The following is a 15,840-nucleotide window of genomic DNA, read 5'->3' as shown; positions in this document are numbered from 1 at the left end:
TGTGGGTACTTTATGCGTAGTGACGGGTAATTTTGCTCATCTTGAAAAGAAATGCCTTTGCTTAGATATAAAGACACACTTGATTATATTTTGAAGAACAGATAAAAAAGCCATCAATGTGCATGTCTGATTTGCTGTATGTTCAGAGGTTCAGTGGCACTCTGCCACTTATGTGTGCAGCCGAGTGCATTTCACAGAACATTTGTTTGTGACACGCAGCAACATTAGGTGAATTTTTTATGTGTAGTCATCATATATCAGTCCAGCCTCAGAAATGGTGCTTGTCTACTCTTTAGCCTCCATGTTTATGTTGCAAAATTATGTCATTATGAGCAATAGTAATTATAAATATGGCTGCAAGCAGCAATGTGTGGCCAAGCCTTTAAGCCACAAGGCATGGAAAAGACAAAGACATTAAGGCACGACACTCAAACTGCAGTCCAGAGCTTTAACAACAGCGCCACACAACGAAAAAATCTACATGATGCCAAAGAGACTACAAGCTGAGAGTACAAAACGATTGCTGAGAAAATATTATTGTTAGAGCAAAGAGCTTTTGAATTCAAGCAGGAATTATGCAATGTAGAAGTCAGTACAATGTGAAGACTCAAAGGTCAATGGAAGTACAATTTTTAAAATCGAACACCTGACTTTCAGAACTGTGATCCTGCACTTCAACCATTGCTAACAGACATGCTAACCGATTAGCATGCTAAGCTATCATAGTATGCTAACTATGCCAAACAAACCATTTTCTTTACAACTATAGGTGTCTCCTAACGCTGTCTCCAAACTGCTCAGGTACCCTCCGGACACGATGTCGATGACACATATTAATTTGCATGGTTTTGAAAAAATGAGGGTGAGTAAATGATGACAGAAGTTTCACTTTTGGGTGAACTGTTTCTTCAATCCATCCCATTAAATGATCTTTAACTTTGAATCAGATAGTTTAGCTCAGCTTACAAACATTCTGTGATATCAGTTATGTACTGTCCAAATAAAAACAACATTTGAAAATAAGACATCGTTTTAAGATCATCAAAATGAGCCAACTTTTAATAATCAGCATCCACATCTTTTACAGCCAAGAACGGCCCTATGAACTTAACAAACAAGGTTTGTCTTTCTGTGGTTCCTCTCATAATCACACAATTTTTTCACACGCATTATCTAAATAAATAAATAAATAAAAATAAATAAATATATTATTTGCTTACGTTTCACCCTACACTGCATTGTTCATGTTTTCACAGCAGCAGAAATCAGATCCTGGTTTATGTATATGTACGGCCTCTTGATCAACATGTTTTTATCAAAAAACAGTGACAAGCTCATCCTAACACTAACCTGGAGCATTACTGAAACCATAGCAAGCTCAGGAAACGTAAGGTAAGATAAGATGACTCTGCTAGACTAATCCATTCTGGTGTCTGAGAAAGGTAGAGAGAGAGAGAGGAGAGAGAGAGAGAGAGAGAGAGAGAGAGACAGACACACACACACAGAGAGAGAGAGAGAGAGAGAGACAGAGAGACAGAGAGAGAGAGACAGACAGAGAGACAGTCACACACACACAGAGAGAGAGAGAGAGAGACAGAGAGAGAGAGAGAGAGACAGACACACACACAGAGAGAGAGAGAGAGAGAGAGAGAGAGAGAGACAGAGAGACAGACAGAGAGACAGTCACACACACACACAGAGAGAGAGAGAGAGAGAGAGAGAGAGAGAGAGAGAGAGACAGAGAGACAGTCACACACACACACAGAGAGAGAGAGAGAGAGAGAGAGAGAGAGAGAGAGAGAGCAGTGACACAGGGTAATCCTCCAGGGTCTTGCATTAGCGTGCTAAATTAAAGGCGGTATTAGATTAAATTGGCTCTCCGATTTCAGGGGTGTAAGTAAAATTCTAATTTGCATTTTCCACTGCCGCTTAAAATATAATTAGTTCAGGGTGATTCCCAGGTGCAAAACGCTGACAACCACATCCAGCTGCTTACTGGGATTTTATCATTTTGTTAGCAGCAAAAGGTGCAATCAGCTGGGTCTACGTGTGTGTGTGTGTTTGTGTGTGAGTGAGAGTGTGTTTGCGTGTTGTGCATCTAGCTTTATCCATAGGCTCATAGGTGGAGGTAAGTCAATTATAAATGGAATGGAACAAGTGTAATTTGATGTGTTTGCAGATGCTTGTGTATGGTTCTGTGGTTCTGCCGCTGGTCAGCTAACATGTTGGCTGACTGTAAATAAAAGATGGAATTGTGTGTGGGCTGAGAATGCTAATCAGTCAGCAAATTCAGATCACCCTACATTTCTTCACACATTAAATACTGCAATCATGAATATGGAGTACCACAGACTGAAAACTTTGCATTATAAATTTGGTCAGTTTCTCCAAAATGATCAACTGTTAAGCGTTTTGCTAATGATTTTGACTGTTTGCGAGAGACAGTCCTGGGCTGATGATCTCTGAAGTAAACGTTAAACAAGATATTAGCCTTCCTGCTGATCATTTCCTTTTCTGAAAAAAATGTAATAAAAAAAAATATCCATCTATCCATCTGTAACAGTCTATCTAGACTAAATAAAACATTTCACAAATATTTTCCATTTTCGTATACTGTAGGAATTTAGTTCTATAATTCAAATAGCATTATCACAACAAACGATGTCATGGGACAAGGGTTCATATCTTGAGGAATCATTTCCTCATTGTTTTTAAATAAAAGTGTTCAATGTACTATAAAAATAATGCAACTTTACAGGGTCATGACATGTCTTTTTTATATATTTTCATATGTTCCTTGAGCTTCACTTATAATTTTAGTAAAGTTTTGTATGCACAAAAGACATATAAAAGACATAAAATTCATATAACTGTAAAATATGATCATTCTGAGCCTCTGTCAGAAACGCTGTGTTTTGGTGCTGCTCTTCTTTAAGACTTGACAGTAAATGCCCACAGTTAAGACTAATTTATACTGTGGAGGTGAGGGTGTGGTCGAGCGCCCATCTGGGGAGAGAGAAAGCGGTAAGGAGATCCACCTGAGATGAACTGTGGCTAATTACAGTTTCTATGTTCACAGTGAGAGTTGGGGGAGATAAAAGATGGCCCAGTCCTCAGAAAGAGAGAGAGCTGAACCTGAGTACAGTGTGTGTGTTATGGAAGCTTCACTGTCTAGCTGAAAAGCAGCAGTTTTACGTTGGTCGCTGAAAAGCGTTATTTTTATTTGAGTTGCATTCAGAGTGTGTAAATAAGCTCACGTGGTTCGCTGAAGCCGTCTCCCGCTTCCTCCTTTTGATCCAAATATGAACATCTGTTACATATACTTATTGGGTGAACAGGCTTCACTCGTCACTCTCAACAAACTCATTTTAAAATTATGCTGCGCGTAGTATAAATGCTGGCTTCTTTCGCCTAGGGTGCTTTAGTTCGTCCAGGAAAAAAGTTGGGGTTCTCACATTGTCCACACTAATACATTTTCATAATGCATCAATATACTAGATACAAAAATAAGCGACATGGTTATTTAATATCTTAACCTTTTTTGTTTGAAGTTCCAGCAAAAATAACCATTTTATTATGTATGCTTTTGTAATATTAACTCCAAGTCCAATATTATATTCCAAGTCCAAGTCCATCCTATATCTTTTTTTGTGATGAACAGAGCGAAAAGTCATTATTTACTGAAAATCTTGACATCCATCCTATAGGCCGCTTTGCCGTGTTCTCCAAATCATGAACAAATTGTTCTATCAAGTCCGATCTTTTTAACGATTCAGTTGATCCAGTTCACAAAAGCGGTCTACACAAATTGGAGTTCAACTCACAGACCCAATGGTTGCTGTGGTTAACTGCTCACTGGAAGAAACATTTATCAGTATATAACTTCTTAAATTTCACACAAACCTTATGTCTGACTTCGGAAGACTCATGTTGCAAGAGTTATATGGCCCATTTTCATGAAACTTTAATGATCCTTATTTGTCATTTTGAAGTCCTCATTCACTTTCATTATATGTAAAAACATATCCAGTGAACTGTTCCTTTAACTGTTTCAACACCAAACAATGGAACAAGCAACAATCACATGCTTCATTTTAACAACCATATCCAGCACACAAATTAACACACTTAAGAGTATTAAAACAGCTTTCTTAAAATATATTTTGGCTAATTTCCATGCACTGTACAGAGAGTATTACTATTCAACAATGTGATTACTTCCAGCCAGGTCTCCTAAGCAACCAAATTGGCCCGGTTGCTAGGGAGGGTAGAGTCACATGGGTTAACCTCCTCGTGGTCACTATAATGTGGTTCTCGCTCTCGGTGGGGCACGTGGTGAGTTGTGTGTGGATGCCGTGGAGAATAGCGTGAAGCCTCCACATGCACTATGTCTCCACAGTAACACGCTCAACAAGTCACGTGACAAGATGCACGGATTGACGGCCTCAGACGTGGAGGCAACTGAGATTCGTCCTCCACCACCTGGTTTGAGGCGAGTCACTACGCCATCACGAGGACTTAGAGCGCATTGGGAATTGGGTATTCCAAATTCGGGAGAAAAGTGGAGAATAAAAAATGTGATTACTGTTATTGCAAAAGCATTAGGAAGTACTTCTATGTGAGTCTATTTATTAGCCTCTGTTTACACCAGATATTAAAATCAGTCTCAGGTGATCTGATCACAAGTGGTCAGCTGACACTGTGACCTTTTGTAATCAGATTTTGTCAAGGGTAGGGACTATATACAATACACTATGTCACTTAATATGTTTATCACTGCAGGTCGATCATTTAAAGCCATACCGAGACATCAAATGTTAAAACCTTTGGTGCAATGGTTATTGGTGCAATAGATGTTAGGTGAGTATGCCTCAATGTTGTCAAGAACCTATCAAAACGCATTTTACACTGTAAATGCCCTTGTGTATTCCTGACCAGCTCTGAAAGTGATTTGAGAGACCAGATCACAAAATGCAATGTACCCTGTTTATAGCTATTTAAAGGTGTACGTTTTTTTGTTGGTGTCATCTTGGAATTACAGTGACACCTAGTGGTGTGGATGCAGCATGATTCAAAATCAATAGTTTTCAGTTTCAGATGAAGTTGTAGAAATTCACCATTCACAATCAGCCATGATTAATCCAAGAGTGAAAGTGTCCAATAACAAGCCGGTTACTGAGATTAAGCGAGTAGTATTCAGCTGGTCATGTGATTCTAACATGGCTGCCCCCATTAGGGGACCCTCTCCATGTAGAATAAAACAGCTTTTATAAGGTTACTGATATGACTAGAGTCCTCATCTCATGTGAGTGCTCATGATTAAATACACATGTTTCAAAATTACAATTCATTTCTTTAGGAGTAAAACTTTTTTTAATGATGAAAAATTATTGAGTGCACCTTTAATTAGCAATGCCCACACATGACATGGCATGCATGTTAATACCAGGTTTAAGTGGGGTCTTTATTTACTGGAAATAGTGATTTTACATAGTGTAAAAATATACAAAACTTAAGAGGCTTACTATTACTTTTTACTTTATGCAAAGATATGGGGAAATCACCATATATGAGCCATTGAAAATAGAACATTTGAGGGGACTGTTATTTCAACCAGATTAACTTGTAACAGATAAGAATTTAACATGAATTTAGTCCGAATAGTTTCCTTTGGCGTAAGCCCCTGACTGGAGAAAGATGGCAGAGGCAAGGAGCCTATCCCCAGATAGCAGGACTGGTGATGGTGGGGTGGTGGAGGGTAAATACAAACACCAGAAAAATGAAATGATGAAAGACAGATGATATGGACCTAATAAAACAGAGGCTGTGTTATGATTGGATGAGAATGCATCAATGGGCGGTGAATGCTGTCGGCTAATGACTCTGGCATATGAGAAACAATGATGTCTTGCAGCGGACCCCCCTGTTTCATGCTGACTGCCATTCTACAGCTCTTTATTTTTATGGAAGGCATGAATGAATGACGTACAGTAACGCTTGCTATTACAAGTCATTCTGTCAAAACTACTGTTTTCAAAAAGTGCTTAATGAGTTTTATGTGTAATTGTTGTTGCTATTTCATATTGTGTTTGTACCTCAGGAAGAGAATTTAAACATAGCACATCCCGAGTGTGAAAGAAGAACAGCAGCAGGAATTTTCTTATAGCTCTCACTGTGGGGCAGATCGACTGGCCTCGTCAGGAGAAGGTTTCTATAATTGGTTAAAATGACCAAGTGCAGAGAAGGATGGCTCTCTGCTGAAAATCATTTCCCAGCTCATCTTGGAGGAGAGCCAAGCCCAGGGTTGTTCAAATGCGTTCCAGTCCCAGCCTGACTGGCAGCAATTAAGGGTGTCTAAGCCAAGCTCAGCTTGCGCTCCGCACAAACACCCCTAATTACTGCCAATTAGGCTAGGCGGGTAGGCAGATTTGAGAAGCCGGGGGGATGTTCAGGCATGGGTGGGCATGGAAACAATTTTCAAGGGCTTAGAAACGTGACTAGAAGGAAAGGTTAATGCTTTGGAGTGCAGTGGGGAGAAGGGGAGGGGGAGTGTGGTGTCTGAGCCGTCGTCTCACCTCTAGTGATGAGCCTGGCTTCTTTTTCAGCTCCTCGCATTTCCGAAATTTGCAGATCTGGTGGCCCGTCTTACGGTTCCGACAACTGCTGCACACTCCACAGTTGATTAGCCTCCTGCAGGGCGCACAGACCCCACACCTTTTCCTTTTCTTTTTCGCTGGGTTTCCGCTGGATGCAGAGGAATTATTCTGTGGGCAGTCTGCCAGATTGGCAATTTGAAACGCACTGTCTGTAACGGCTGCTGAGGCTGCGGGGGAGTGAAGGGCTGTCATGACGATGACCCCGGGAGGTAATGAGATGCCCCCTAAAGCCGGAATAGCGGAAAAAGTTCCAACACGTTCCGGGAGATTCATTATCTCTGCTTCAGCAGCGCCACATTTCAGCTTGTTCATGCATTCTCCTGCTAAAGGTCTGCAGTGTTCAGGGGATAAGCTAGAGAGGAAATTATTATTTGCCATTTGCAGAGTCTCTGGCGGCACGCCAGGTTTCCCCGGCCTTTGGGAGTCGTTTCTATGCATGCTGGTCCTATTATGGTTTATTGCTGCTGATTTCCTTCCCCAGAGCATGCCGTTATCACAGTTCCAAGGGGACATGCCAATTCTAGCACTGGGAAAAATTGGTGTCGTTATGCGGGCAATCTTGGCAGTCTGCGGAAATGCCCCGTTGGTTTTGTAAAAGTTCGCAAAAGACCTGTACCTTTCCATTTCTGCATTGTAATCCAACAGCTGGCTTAATCCACCATCCTGAAGATTATCCTTTTGCAAGAGTGACATGTCGGTGTTCTGTCCGCTCTCAATGCAAAGTGCATTGTTAATATTAGACATGACTCTTTACGTTTCAAGTACTCACTATAAATATTTGGGAGGTGGTAGTCGCTTTTTTGTGAAGGTGAAGCTGGTTACACACAACACGTTACCATCCTGGTTTATCCTCTCCACTAAAACAAGAAAACAATAATTACAGATACAAGTGACAACATTCCCTGTCCATCATCTGACACTTCCAAGTTACTATAATGAAAACTTTTGAGTTTGGTAAATGGGTCAAAATTGTTCATTTAATTTCCATAGCCTGATTGCATCATTAATAAAATGTGTGGGATTAAAATATTGTGATTTACCATTGTTAGCTACAGACTTTTAAGTTCCATAACAACAGGAAACAGAAGGTAGTATGCTTGAAAGTAGGGCTGCTCGATTATGGCAAAAATCATAATCATGATTATTTTGGTCAATATTGAGATCATGATTATTTAACACGATTACACATTGACTTTGGAAACATCATGCATTTATTGAACTTTTTTTTTTTAAAACTTGTCTTTTCAACAGTGGATTTCCTTGAACTTGAAATGTAAACTGCACTGGGTAGGAGAGGAGGCTATTGTCATGTGATAATTATTTTATGTTATGTATGGTAGTTAAATAAAGAAAAGCCTCCATCTCCATCATTTACAGCAGGTGTGCTCATAGTTCTATGGAATGAGATCTGCTTTTTCATCATGTTATTGCAGGAAGATCTACCATGTACAATAAAGTCTATACATTATCACAATACCAACATTTCAGTAGTCGGTTGTGAAATTTGATGATTCTCAATACCAGCTTCAAAACCACAACAAATAATAACACTAACTAATATGTTAATTATGGAAGAATGATTTCAAGTTCTTAAGTAATTATTCAAGACTAGTAAACAGTCAGTAATAAAATAACAATAAAAAACAGCAATGAATAGAAATAGATGTGCTTTTTAACAGCTTTAAAGGTTTTTAACAGCAGTATCAACTATTCAAGGAATCATTCAGAATGAAATGCATCATAATACTACTACTGGTCTTCACTATGTGATTTTAATACATTAATACTTTTTTAAAGCTACTAAAGTTACTCAGTCAAGAGCAGTGACTCTTTTATCTCCGCTGTTTACGTTCACTTTAGACATCACTCTCTGTGTTTACATGAATACCTCACTAAGACGGGCATTTTGGCGGAATTTTGAAATGTATTTGACCGTTCAGGTTGTGCATTAGCGCGAGCATGTTCAGCACACACACATACGCCACCTGTCAATCAAACAGGGCGCAGCTGTTACTAGATCACTAGTGAATTATAAGTACATGCTCTGGATTGTTTTCAACAGCAGAATAAGAATATGAACTTTCTAATAAGTGTCACAGGCCTAGCCTATCACAAATAGAGCCGGTTATTTTTTCGTTATTGACATTTTAATCTGTCTGCTTGTCCGGTCGGGCAAGTAAAATTCTCTTTCACTTGCCCCTTCAAAAATCCACTTGTCCCGGACAAGCGTTAATGTCGAGCCCTGATTAAATATTGTATTTAACATTCTCCGATAACATTTTTACTTCTGCAGTATAGCTCCTAAAGTAATGTACGCTGCTTTAAAGGAGTTTAAGATATTATTTTGGAAAACAAGCCAAAAAAGACTAATCAAAAACGTATTTTGTTCCAGTGTATACTGAGCTAAGACTCTCACCTTTATGTTCACTTCATCCATTTTTAACTCACAAAAAACAAAGTTTATCTTCTTAGTAGAGCTGCGTATCGCCAGTTGTCTTCATGATAAGATACTCACAGTGAACATGACACATATATTATGATTCACTTCACTGCAAGCCATCACGTTATAATCTAGCTGCAGCAAACACGAGCGAGTGACGGGTGTCCCCGCCTCAGAGTGTGCATCAGCCGAGAGAAGATTCAATCTCTTCCCCGGTCACTTCACGCAACTCATAGACGCGGTGCTGACCACACAGAGAAATGCCAGTTTCTGAGTTTATTTTCATAACCTGCTTCCTTATTATCTGAACTTTAATAAAGGATGCTTTAAAGATATAACACTGGAGTGTTTCATTGCGAAATGGAATGCGGCACAATAATCGATAATCCCGTTTATCTTGTTTTCATAATCGTTGGAAGCCAAAATCGTAGTTGAAAATAAAATGTGATTAATCGCCCTGCCCTACATGAAAGCCATTCTCTCTCACTGTAAAAATGAAAAGATACTCCAAGCAACATTTGGGGTTTCTTAGCTGCCATACCGTTAAAACCTTCTGGAGATCCTCCAGAGGGTTCCGCTTTTAATTCCTGTAAGAACTTTAATGAACTCTAAGGGACTGTCAACGGTTCCTTCAGTAAACCTATTAAAAGGAAAAGACTTTGAGACTCTTGAAATACTATATATCTTGAAATTCTTTGAGTAGATAAATAGGATATTAGACACCTTCAATAGTGTTTAAGGATCTCCAGAGGGTTTCACTAGTGTGGCATGTGAGGGGCCCTAAATAGTGCCTGGAGTATCCACCAAGAAAGCAAAACAATATTCAACAATTGTCAGTACAGAAAAAAGGAAATATTAAAATTATATCTGCACCAATTCTAAGAATAAATGAAATTGCCATCTTATAGTAACAGACACATAACATCCATGGACAACCGCTGCAAGTTTGAATGTGAATAGATTTGCATAATATCCTTGATATAAGCAGACTCAGACTTAAGAAGTCTAATTTATAAGAGAATGACAAATATGTTTATACAGCTCTGTGTGTTTGTCTGTGTGTGTGTGTGTGTGTGTTCGTCCATGTGTGTGTGTTTGTCCGTGTGCGTGTGTGCGTGTGTGTGTTTGTCCGTGTGTGTGTGTGTGTGTGTTTTTGTCTGTGTGTGTGTGTCTCTGTGTGTGTGAGTTTGTCTCTGTGTGTGTGTTTGTCCGTGTGTGTGTGTGTGTGTGTGTGTGTTTGTCCGTGTGTGTGTGTGTTTGTCCGTGTGTGTGTGTGTGTGTTTGTCCGTGTGTGTGTGTGTTTGTCCGTGTGTGTGTGTGTGTGTGTGTGTGTGTGTTTATTTTGTCCGTGTGTGTGTGTTTGTCTCTGTGTGTGTGTGTGAGTTTGTCTGTGTGTGTGTGTCTGTGTGTGTTTGTCCGTGTGTGTGTGTGTGTGTGTGTGTGTGTGTTTGTCTCTCTGTGTGTGTGTGTGTGTTTGTCCGTGTGTGTGTGTGTTTGTCCGTGTGTGTGTATGTGTGTGTGTGTGTGGGTGTGTGTGTGTGTGTGTGTTTGTCCGTGTGTGTGTGTGTGTGTGTTTGTCTCTGTGTGTGTGCGTGTCTCTGTGCGTGTGTGTGTGTGTGTGTGTGTGTGTTTGTCTCTGTGTGTGTGTGTTTGTCCGTGTGTGTGTGTGTTTGTCTCTGTGTGTGTGTGTGTGTGTGTGTTTGTCCGTGTGTGTGTATGTGTGTGTGTGTGTTTGTCTCTGTGTGTGTGTGTGTGTTTGTCCGTGTGTGTGTTTGTGTGTTTGTTCGTGTGTGTGTGTGTGTGTTTGTCTGTGTGTGTGTGTGTGTGGGGGGGGTATTATTAGACTTTTTTTTAGGTTGTAAACTGGTAATTACAAGGGTATTATGTTATAAATGTGGTTTATGAGGACATTTCTAGTGTCCCCATAATTCAAATCACTTAAAAAACATACTAAACGATGTTTTATTGAAAATGTAAAAATGCAGAAAGTTTTTTGTGAGGGTTAGGTTTAGGGGTAGAGTTAGGGTTAGGTGATAGAATCTATAGTTCATACAGTATAAAAATCATTATGTCTATGGAGAGTCCTCATAATGATAGCTGCACCAACATGTGTGTGTGCATGAGTGTGTGTGAGTGTGTGTGTGAGTGTGTGTGTGTGTGTGTGTGTGAGTGTGTGTGAGTGTGTGTGTGTTTGTGTGTGTGTGTGTGTGTGTGTGTGTGTGTGTGTGTGTGTGTGTGTGTGCGTGTATGAGAGTGTGTGTGTGTGTGTGTGTGCATGTATGAGTGTGAGTGTGTGTGTGTGTGTGAATGTGTGTGTGTGTGTGTGTGTGTGTTTAGGGGTAGGGTTAGGGTTAGGTGATAGAATCTATAGTTTGTACAGTATAAAAATCATTATGTCTATGGAGAGTCCTCATAATGATAGCTGCACCAACATGTGTGTGTGCATGAGTGTGTGTGAGTGTGTGTGTGAGTGTGTGTGTGTGTGTGTGTGTGAGTGTGTGTGAGTGTGTGTGTGTTTGTGTGTGTGTGTGTGTGTGTGTGTGTGTGTGGCGGGGGGTCCATTTCCGATCTCCCAGTCTGGCTGGATTTTGTTGCCACAGATAAAAGCCCATTAGACACATCTTTCTCTGCTTGCATTACCTTTCACTAGACTCTCTCTCTCTCTCTCTCTCTCTCTCTCTCTCTCTCTCTCTCTGACTGTAAACACAGTACATTGAAAGAACACTACAGCATTTGAAAGCACTTCCATGTGAACAGCTGGCTCTGAATTTAATCATACTGTACATTCCCACAGAAAAGACAATACTAAATAATCATTCATGACTACTAAAAAAAATTGTTAACTCAAGACCCTGTCTGTTACAGTGCAAAATACAGTAATATTTTAGTCTTTATTGCTTATCTGACAACCTGAGACCTCACATGTAGCAAATAAATAAATATTTATTAAGTTTGTTAAAGACTCCCGCTGCTTTTGGACTTCCCAAACAGGAAAACAGAGTAAACTTCACATCAAAACCGACAAGCTTTCCTGTTCTAATCAACCAGTGTTGTGAAGCTGTCAACAAAGTTCAGAGAATAAGAAATATCCGATTCTTAAAGGAGATAGAAAGAGGTCGAGAGAACACAGCTGTGTCATCAATTACAGCCGGAGACGTTCAGATCAACCTGCATAATGGGATTTAATCTCTGACGCCTTCAAAACCGCCCGAAATAAATAATAAAGCAGTGGACATCCAGAAAGCATGCGCCACTTGCGCTAAGCAATAAAGAATGAAAGAGCATCACCTACCAGATAATCCAGACACTAGAGCTGCACATTACTGCGATCAATCGAGAGATCTCTACAAAAACACAATCTTTTCGCACACAAACAGCATTCTCCGTGCGAAGAAAAGTAGAAAGAAAGCGATTTGTTTGTGATGGCGTCCTGGTTTTGTCTGTTGTCCGTGGAGAGATGACTGGAGGTGAGGTGTCTCCTGTCGCTGTGTGTGGCTGATTGGTGCTGAGGTGAGGAGGATGGGGATGCGGACATCAACTGATCATTGGCTGGAAATTACTATAGAAACACCAGGAGCTCTGGGGAGGGGGATGCTTATCAATCTCTACCGGGAAACACCGTGTTTTCACTCGCTATCCGTAACACTTACAGTTCCTACATTACACATATTTCTATTGTAATAAATTATAGGCCTACTTTCTTTTTTACTAGTTAAAAGCAGCTCTCTCTCTCTCTCTCTCTCTCTCTCTCTCTCTCTCTCTCTCTCTCTCTCTCTGTGTGTGTGTGTGTGTGTGTGTGTGTGTGTGGGTAGTATTAAGTGGTTTATGAGGATTTTTTTTTTTTAAGGTTACAAACTAGTAATTACAAGGGTATTATGCTATAAATGTGGTTTATGAGGTAATTCAAACGGTTTAAAAAACATGCTAAACAATGTTTTTTTATTTACTTATTTATTTTATGTAAAAATGCCAAAAGGTTTCTATGAGGGTTAGATTTAGGGGATAGAATATATAGTTTGTACAGTATAAAAATCATTACATCTATGAAGAGTCATCGTAATGATAGGAGTATCAACATGTTTGTTTGTTTTTCTTTTTGTAACATGAAGATTTCTATCTTTGAAACTTCTTCTTGTAGTCTTCAATAATTATTTTTGCTATTTATGAAAATGCCTTATAGCATGTCCCATACCCAGACTTTTAATCTTAAATGAATGTTCTGGGTTCAATACAAGTTAAACTCAATCAACAGCATTTGGCATAATGTTGATTATCACAAACAGTAATTTCAACTCGTCCCTCCTTTTTTTTTAAATAAAGCAAAAATGTGTGTTCCAGTGAGACACTTACAATGGAAGTCAATGGGGTAAATTTTTGGAAGGTTTAAAGGCAGAAATGTGACGCTTATAATTTTATAAAAGCACTTACATTAATTCTTCTGTTAAAGCTCATGTGTTATTTGAGCTGTAAAGTTGTTTAAATAATAATTTTTAGAATTTCAGGGGTTTGCTGACATTACATCGTCATGGCAACGAAGTTGTAAAATTGTCTATAACTTTCCACAGATGCAGTTAGTAAGTGATTTTATGACAGTAAAATCATGTTAACACACATATTGTTTATGTCTTGAGTCTATACTTTTGAAACAGTGAGTATTTTAATGTTTACAGACTGACCCCCATTGACTTCCATTGTAAGTGCCTCACTGGAACACAGAATTTTGCTTTTTTTTTTTTTAGAGAGAGAGAGAGAAAAGGAGAGACGAATCGAAATTAATTTTTGTGATAATCAACATTATGCCACAAATGCTGTTAATTGAGCTGAACTTGTATTGATCCCCGAATATTCCTTTAAACTATGAAAATCAGTAAAAAAAAAAAAAATATATATATATATATATATATATATATATATATATATATATATATATAAATTATACCTTTTTAAAAATATGATCATTTAAACAAATTACAGAAATTACATCCCTCTTTGAAGTCATTTTCATCATGACCAACGATTTTCCCCTGTTAAAGTTATTCCAAAAGTTTGAGACCGTGAATTCAGTGCAGAGTATGCATGATGAAATATGAGGGATGTATAAAGAAAACAAAGAAAAATCAAGGCAGGCTAAATATCACTTGAGAAGAGAATATTTTTGTGCAACATTTCTAGGCATTTAAGGCTGTAATTTTGTCAAATTTTGTCAAAGTGTGAAAAAGTGTGCAGATCAACTGGACACTTTACTATCCCATAATCCCTCGGGAGCTGAGGAGACGTCCGTCATGTTCAAAAGCTGAATAATAAATAAAAAAATGCCGGTGAACCACGAGTGGAATGGCTCTTTTTAACTCTAAGTGCTATATACTGTATACCAAGAAAGTTGTTCTTTGTGCTTAAATGGTGCTTGTTTAATAAAACCAGAGTAGATTATTTTCGCAGTTGTTGTTATTACTGTGTGTCTTATATCTGGGTCATGATTTCAGACCCAAAAGGGGACCGCAAGGGGAGGCTAGGGAGCCCAAAGCATAGTGGCCCACCAAGGTGCCTCAATTTGTTCCTGGGAGGCAGCAGATGTCCTAACCCCGCCCTAATCCTAACCAAATTAAGCCTGAAAGGCTGAGTGGCCTGCCAGGAACAAGGCATGTCACCTTTCACCCATGGCGAGAATATCGGAAGGAAAACAAAAAGATTTTACAAATTGCATTTTTAAAGGATAATTCACCAAAAATGAAAATTCTCTCATCATTTACTCACCCTCATGCCATCCCAGATGTGTATGACTTTCTTTCTTCTGCAGAACACAAATGAAGATTTTTAGAAGAATATCTCAGCTCTGTAGGTCCATACAATGCAAGTCAATGGTGACCAGATCAACAGATCAATATTTAAGTCTCATATTAAGACCAATATTTAATTGGAGATTTAGAGTAAAAAAGGACTTAAATATTGATCTGTTTCTCATCCACACCAATCATATCACTTCTGAAGACATGGATTAAACCACTGGAGTCTTATGGATTACTTTTATGCTGCCTATATGTGCTTTTTGGAGCTTAAAAGTTCTGGTCACCATTCACTTGCATTGTATGGAGCTACAGAGATGAGATATTCTTCTAAATCTTCGTTTGTTTTCTGAAAAAGAAAGAAATCCATGTTTCTGGAATGGCATGAGTGTAAGGAAATAATGAAAGAATATTCTGGGTGAACAGTCCCTTAAAAAAGCTATATACACATATAAACATATATCTATACATATATATATATATATATATATATATATATATATATATATATATATATATATATATATATATATATATATATTAATGGCAAATTATATTAACATTTGCTTAATATATACATAACTTAAATTGCACAATTAAATTATAGAGTCAGTAAATAAAAAAAATGGCAGAATACTTACAGATTTCTGCTTGTGTTATTACACCTATTCCCTAATTTAAAATTGAATCCTCCGCTCATAGTTTTCATTGATGCAAAATCATTAATGACTTTGTCATTTCTGCTCAGCAATCACTTGGTTGGTACTAATTTTCTACAGACCACTGAGGCGATCCTGTGTCATGGTGTACCTATGCTGTTGATTATAGTTATCTTTTATTTGTTCAGAATGTAAGAATGCATTATGAACATCCATAATCCTAACCATATAGAGCCTTTAAGGCTGAGTAGCCTGGCAGGAACAACTCGAGGCACCTTTCTCCTATCGTGATCTTTTGAGCT

The 15,840-nt window shown here is 38.7% G+C and overlaps 1 protein-coding gene across 1 annotated transcript in view; it reads right to left on the bottom strand.

The window, feature by feature from the left end:
- The window catches only part of cxxc4 (CXXC finger 4), a 32,118-nt gene extending 19,546 nt beyond the window's left edge, over nt 1-12,572 (bottom strand). The window contains exons 1-2 of the mRNA XM_051705073.1: nt 12,389-12,572; nt 6,576-7,513 (exon numbers count right to left, since the gene is read on the bottom strand). Coding sequence (XP_051561033.1) covers nt 6,576-7,400 — 825 coding nt within the window. The 5' untranslated portion in view covers nt 7,401-7,513; nt 12,389-12,572. The remainder of the gene's footprint in view (nt 1-6,575; nt 7,514-12,388) is intronic.
- Between the last annotated feature and the right edge of the window lie 3,268 nt (nt 12,573-15,840).

This window comes from Myxocyprinus asiaticus, chromosome 8, assembly GCF_019703515.2.
Source record: "Myxocyprinus asiaticus isolate MX2 ecotype Aquarium Trade chromosome 8, UBuf_Myxa_2, whole genome shotgun sequence".
NCBI classification, from domain to species: domain Eukaryota; kingdom Metazoa; phylum Chordata; class Actinopteri; order Cypriniformes; family Catostomidae; genus Myxocyprinus; species Myxocyprinus asiaticus.
This window is presented reverse-complemented; position numbering and strand designations above follow the sequence as displayed.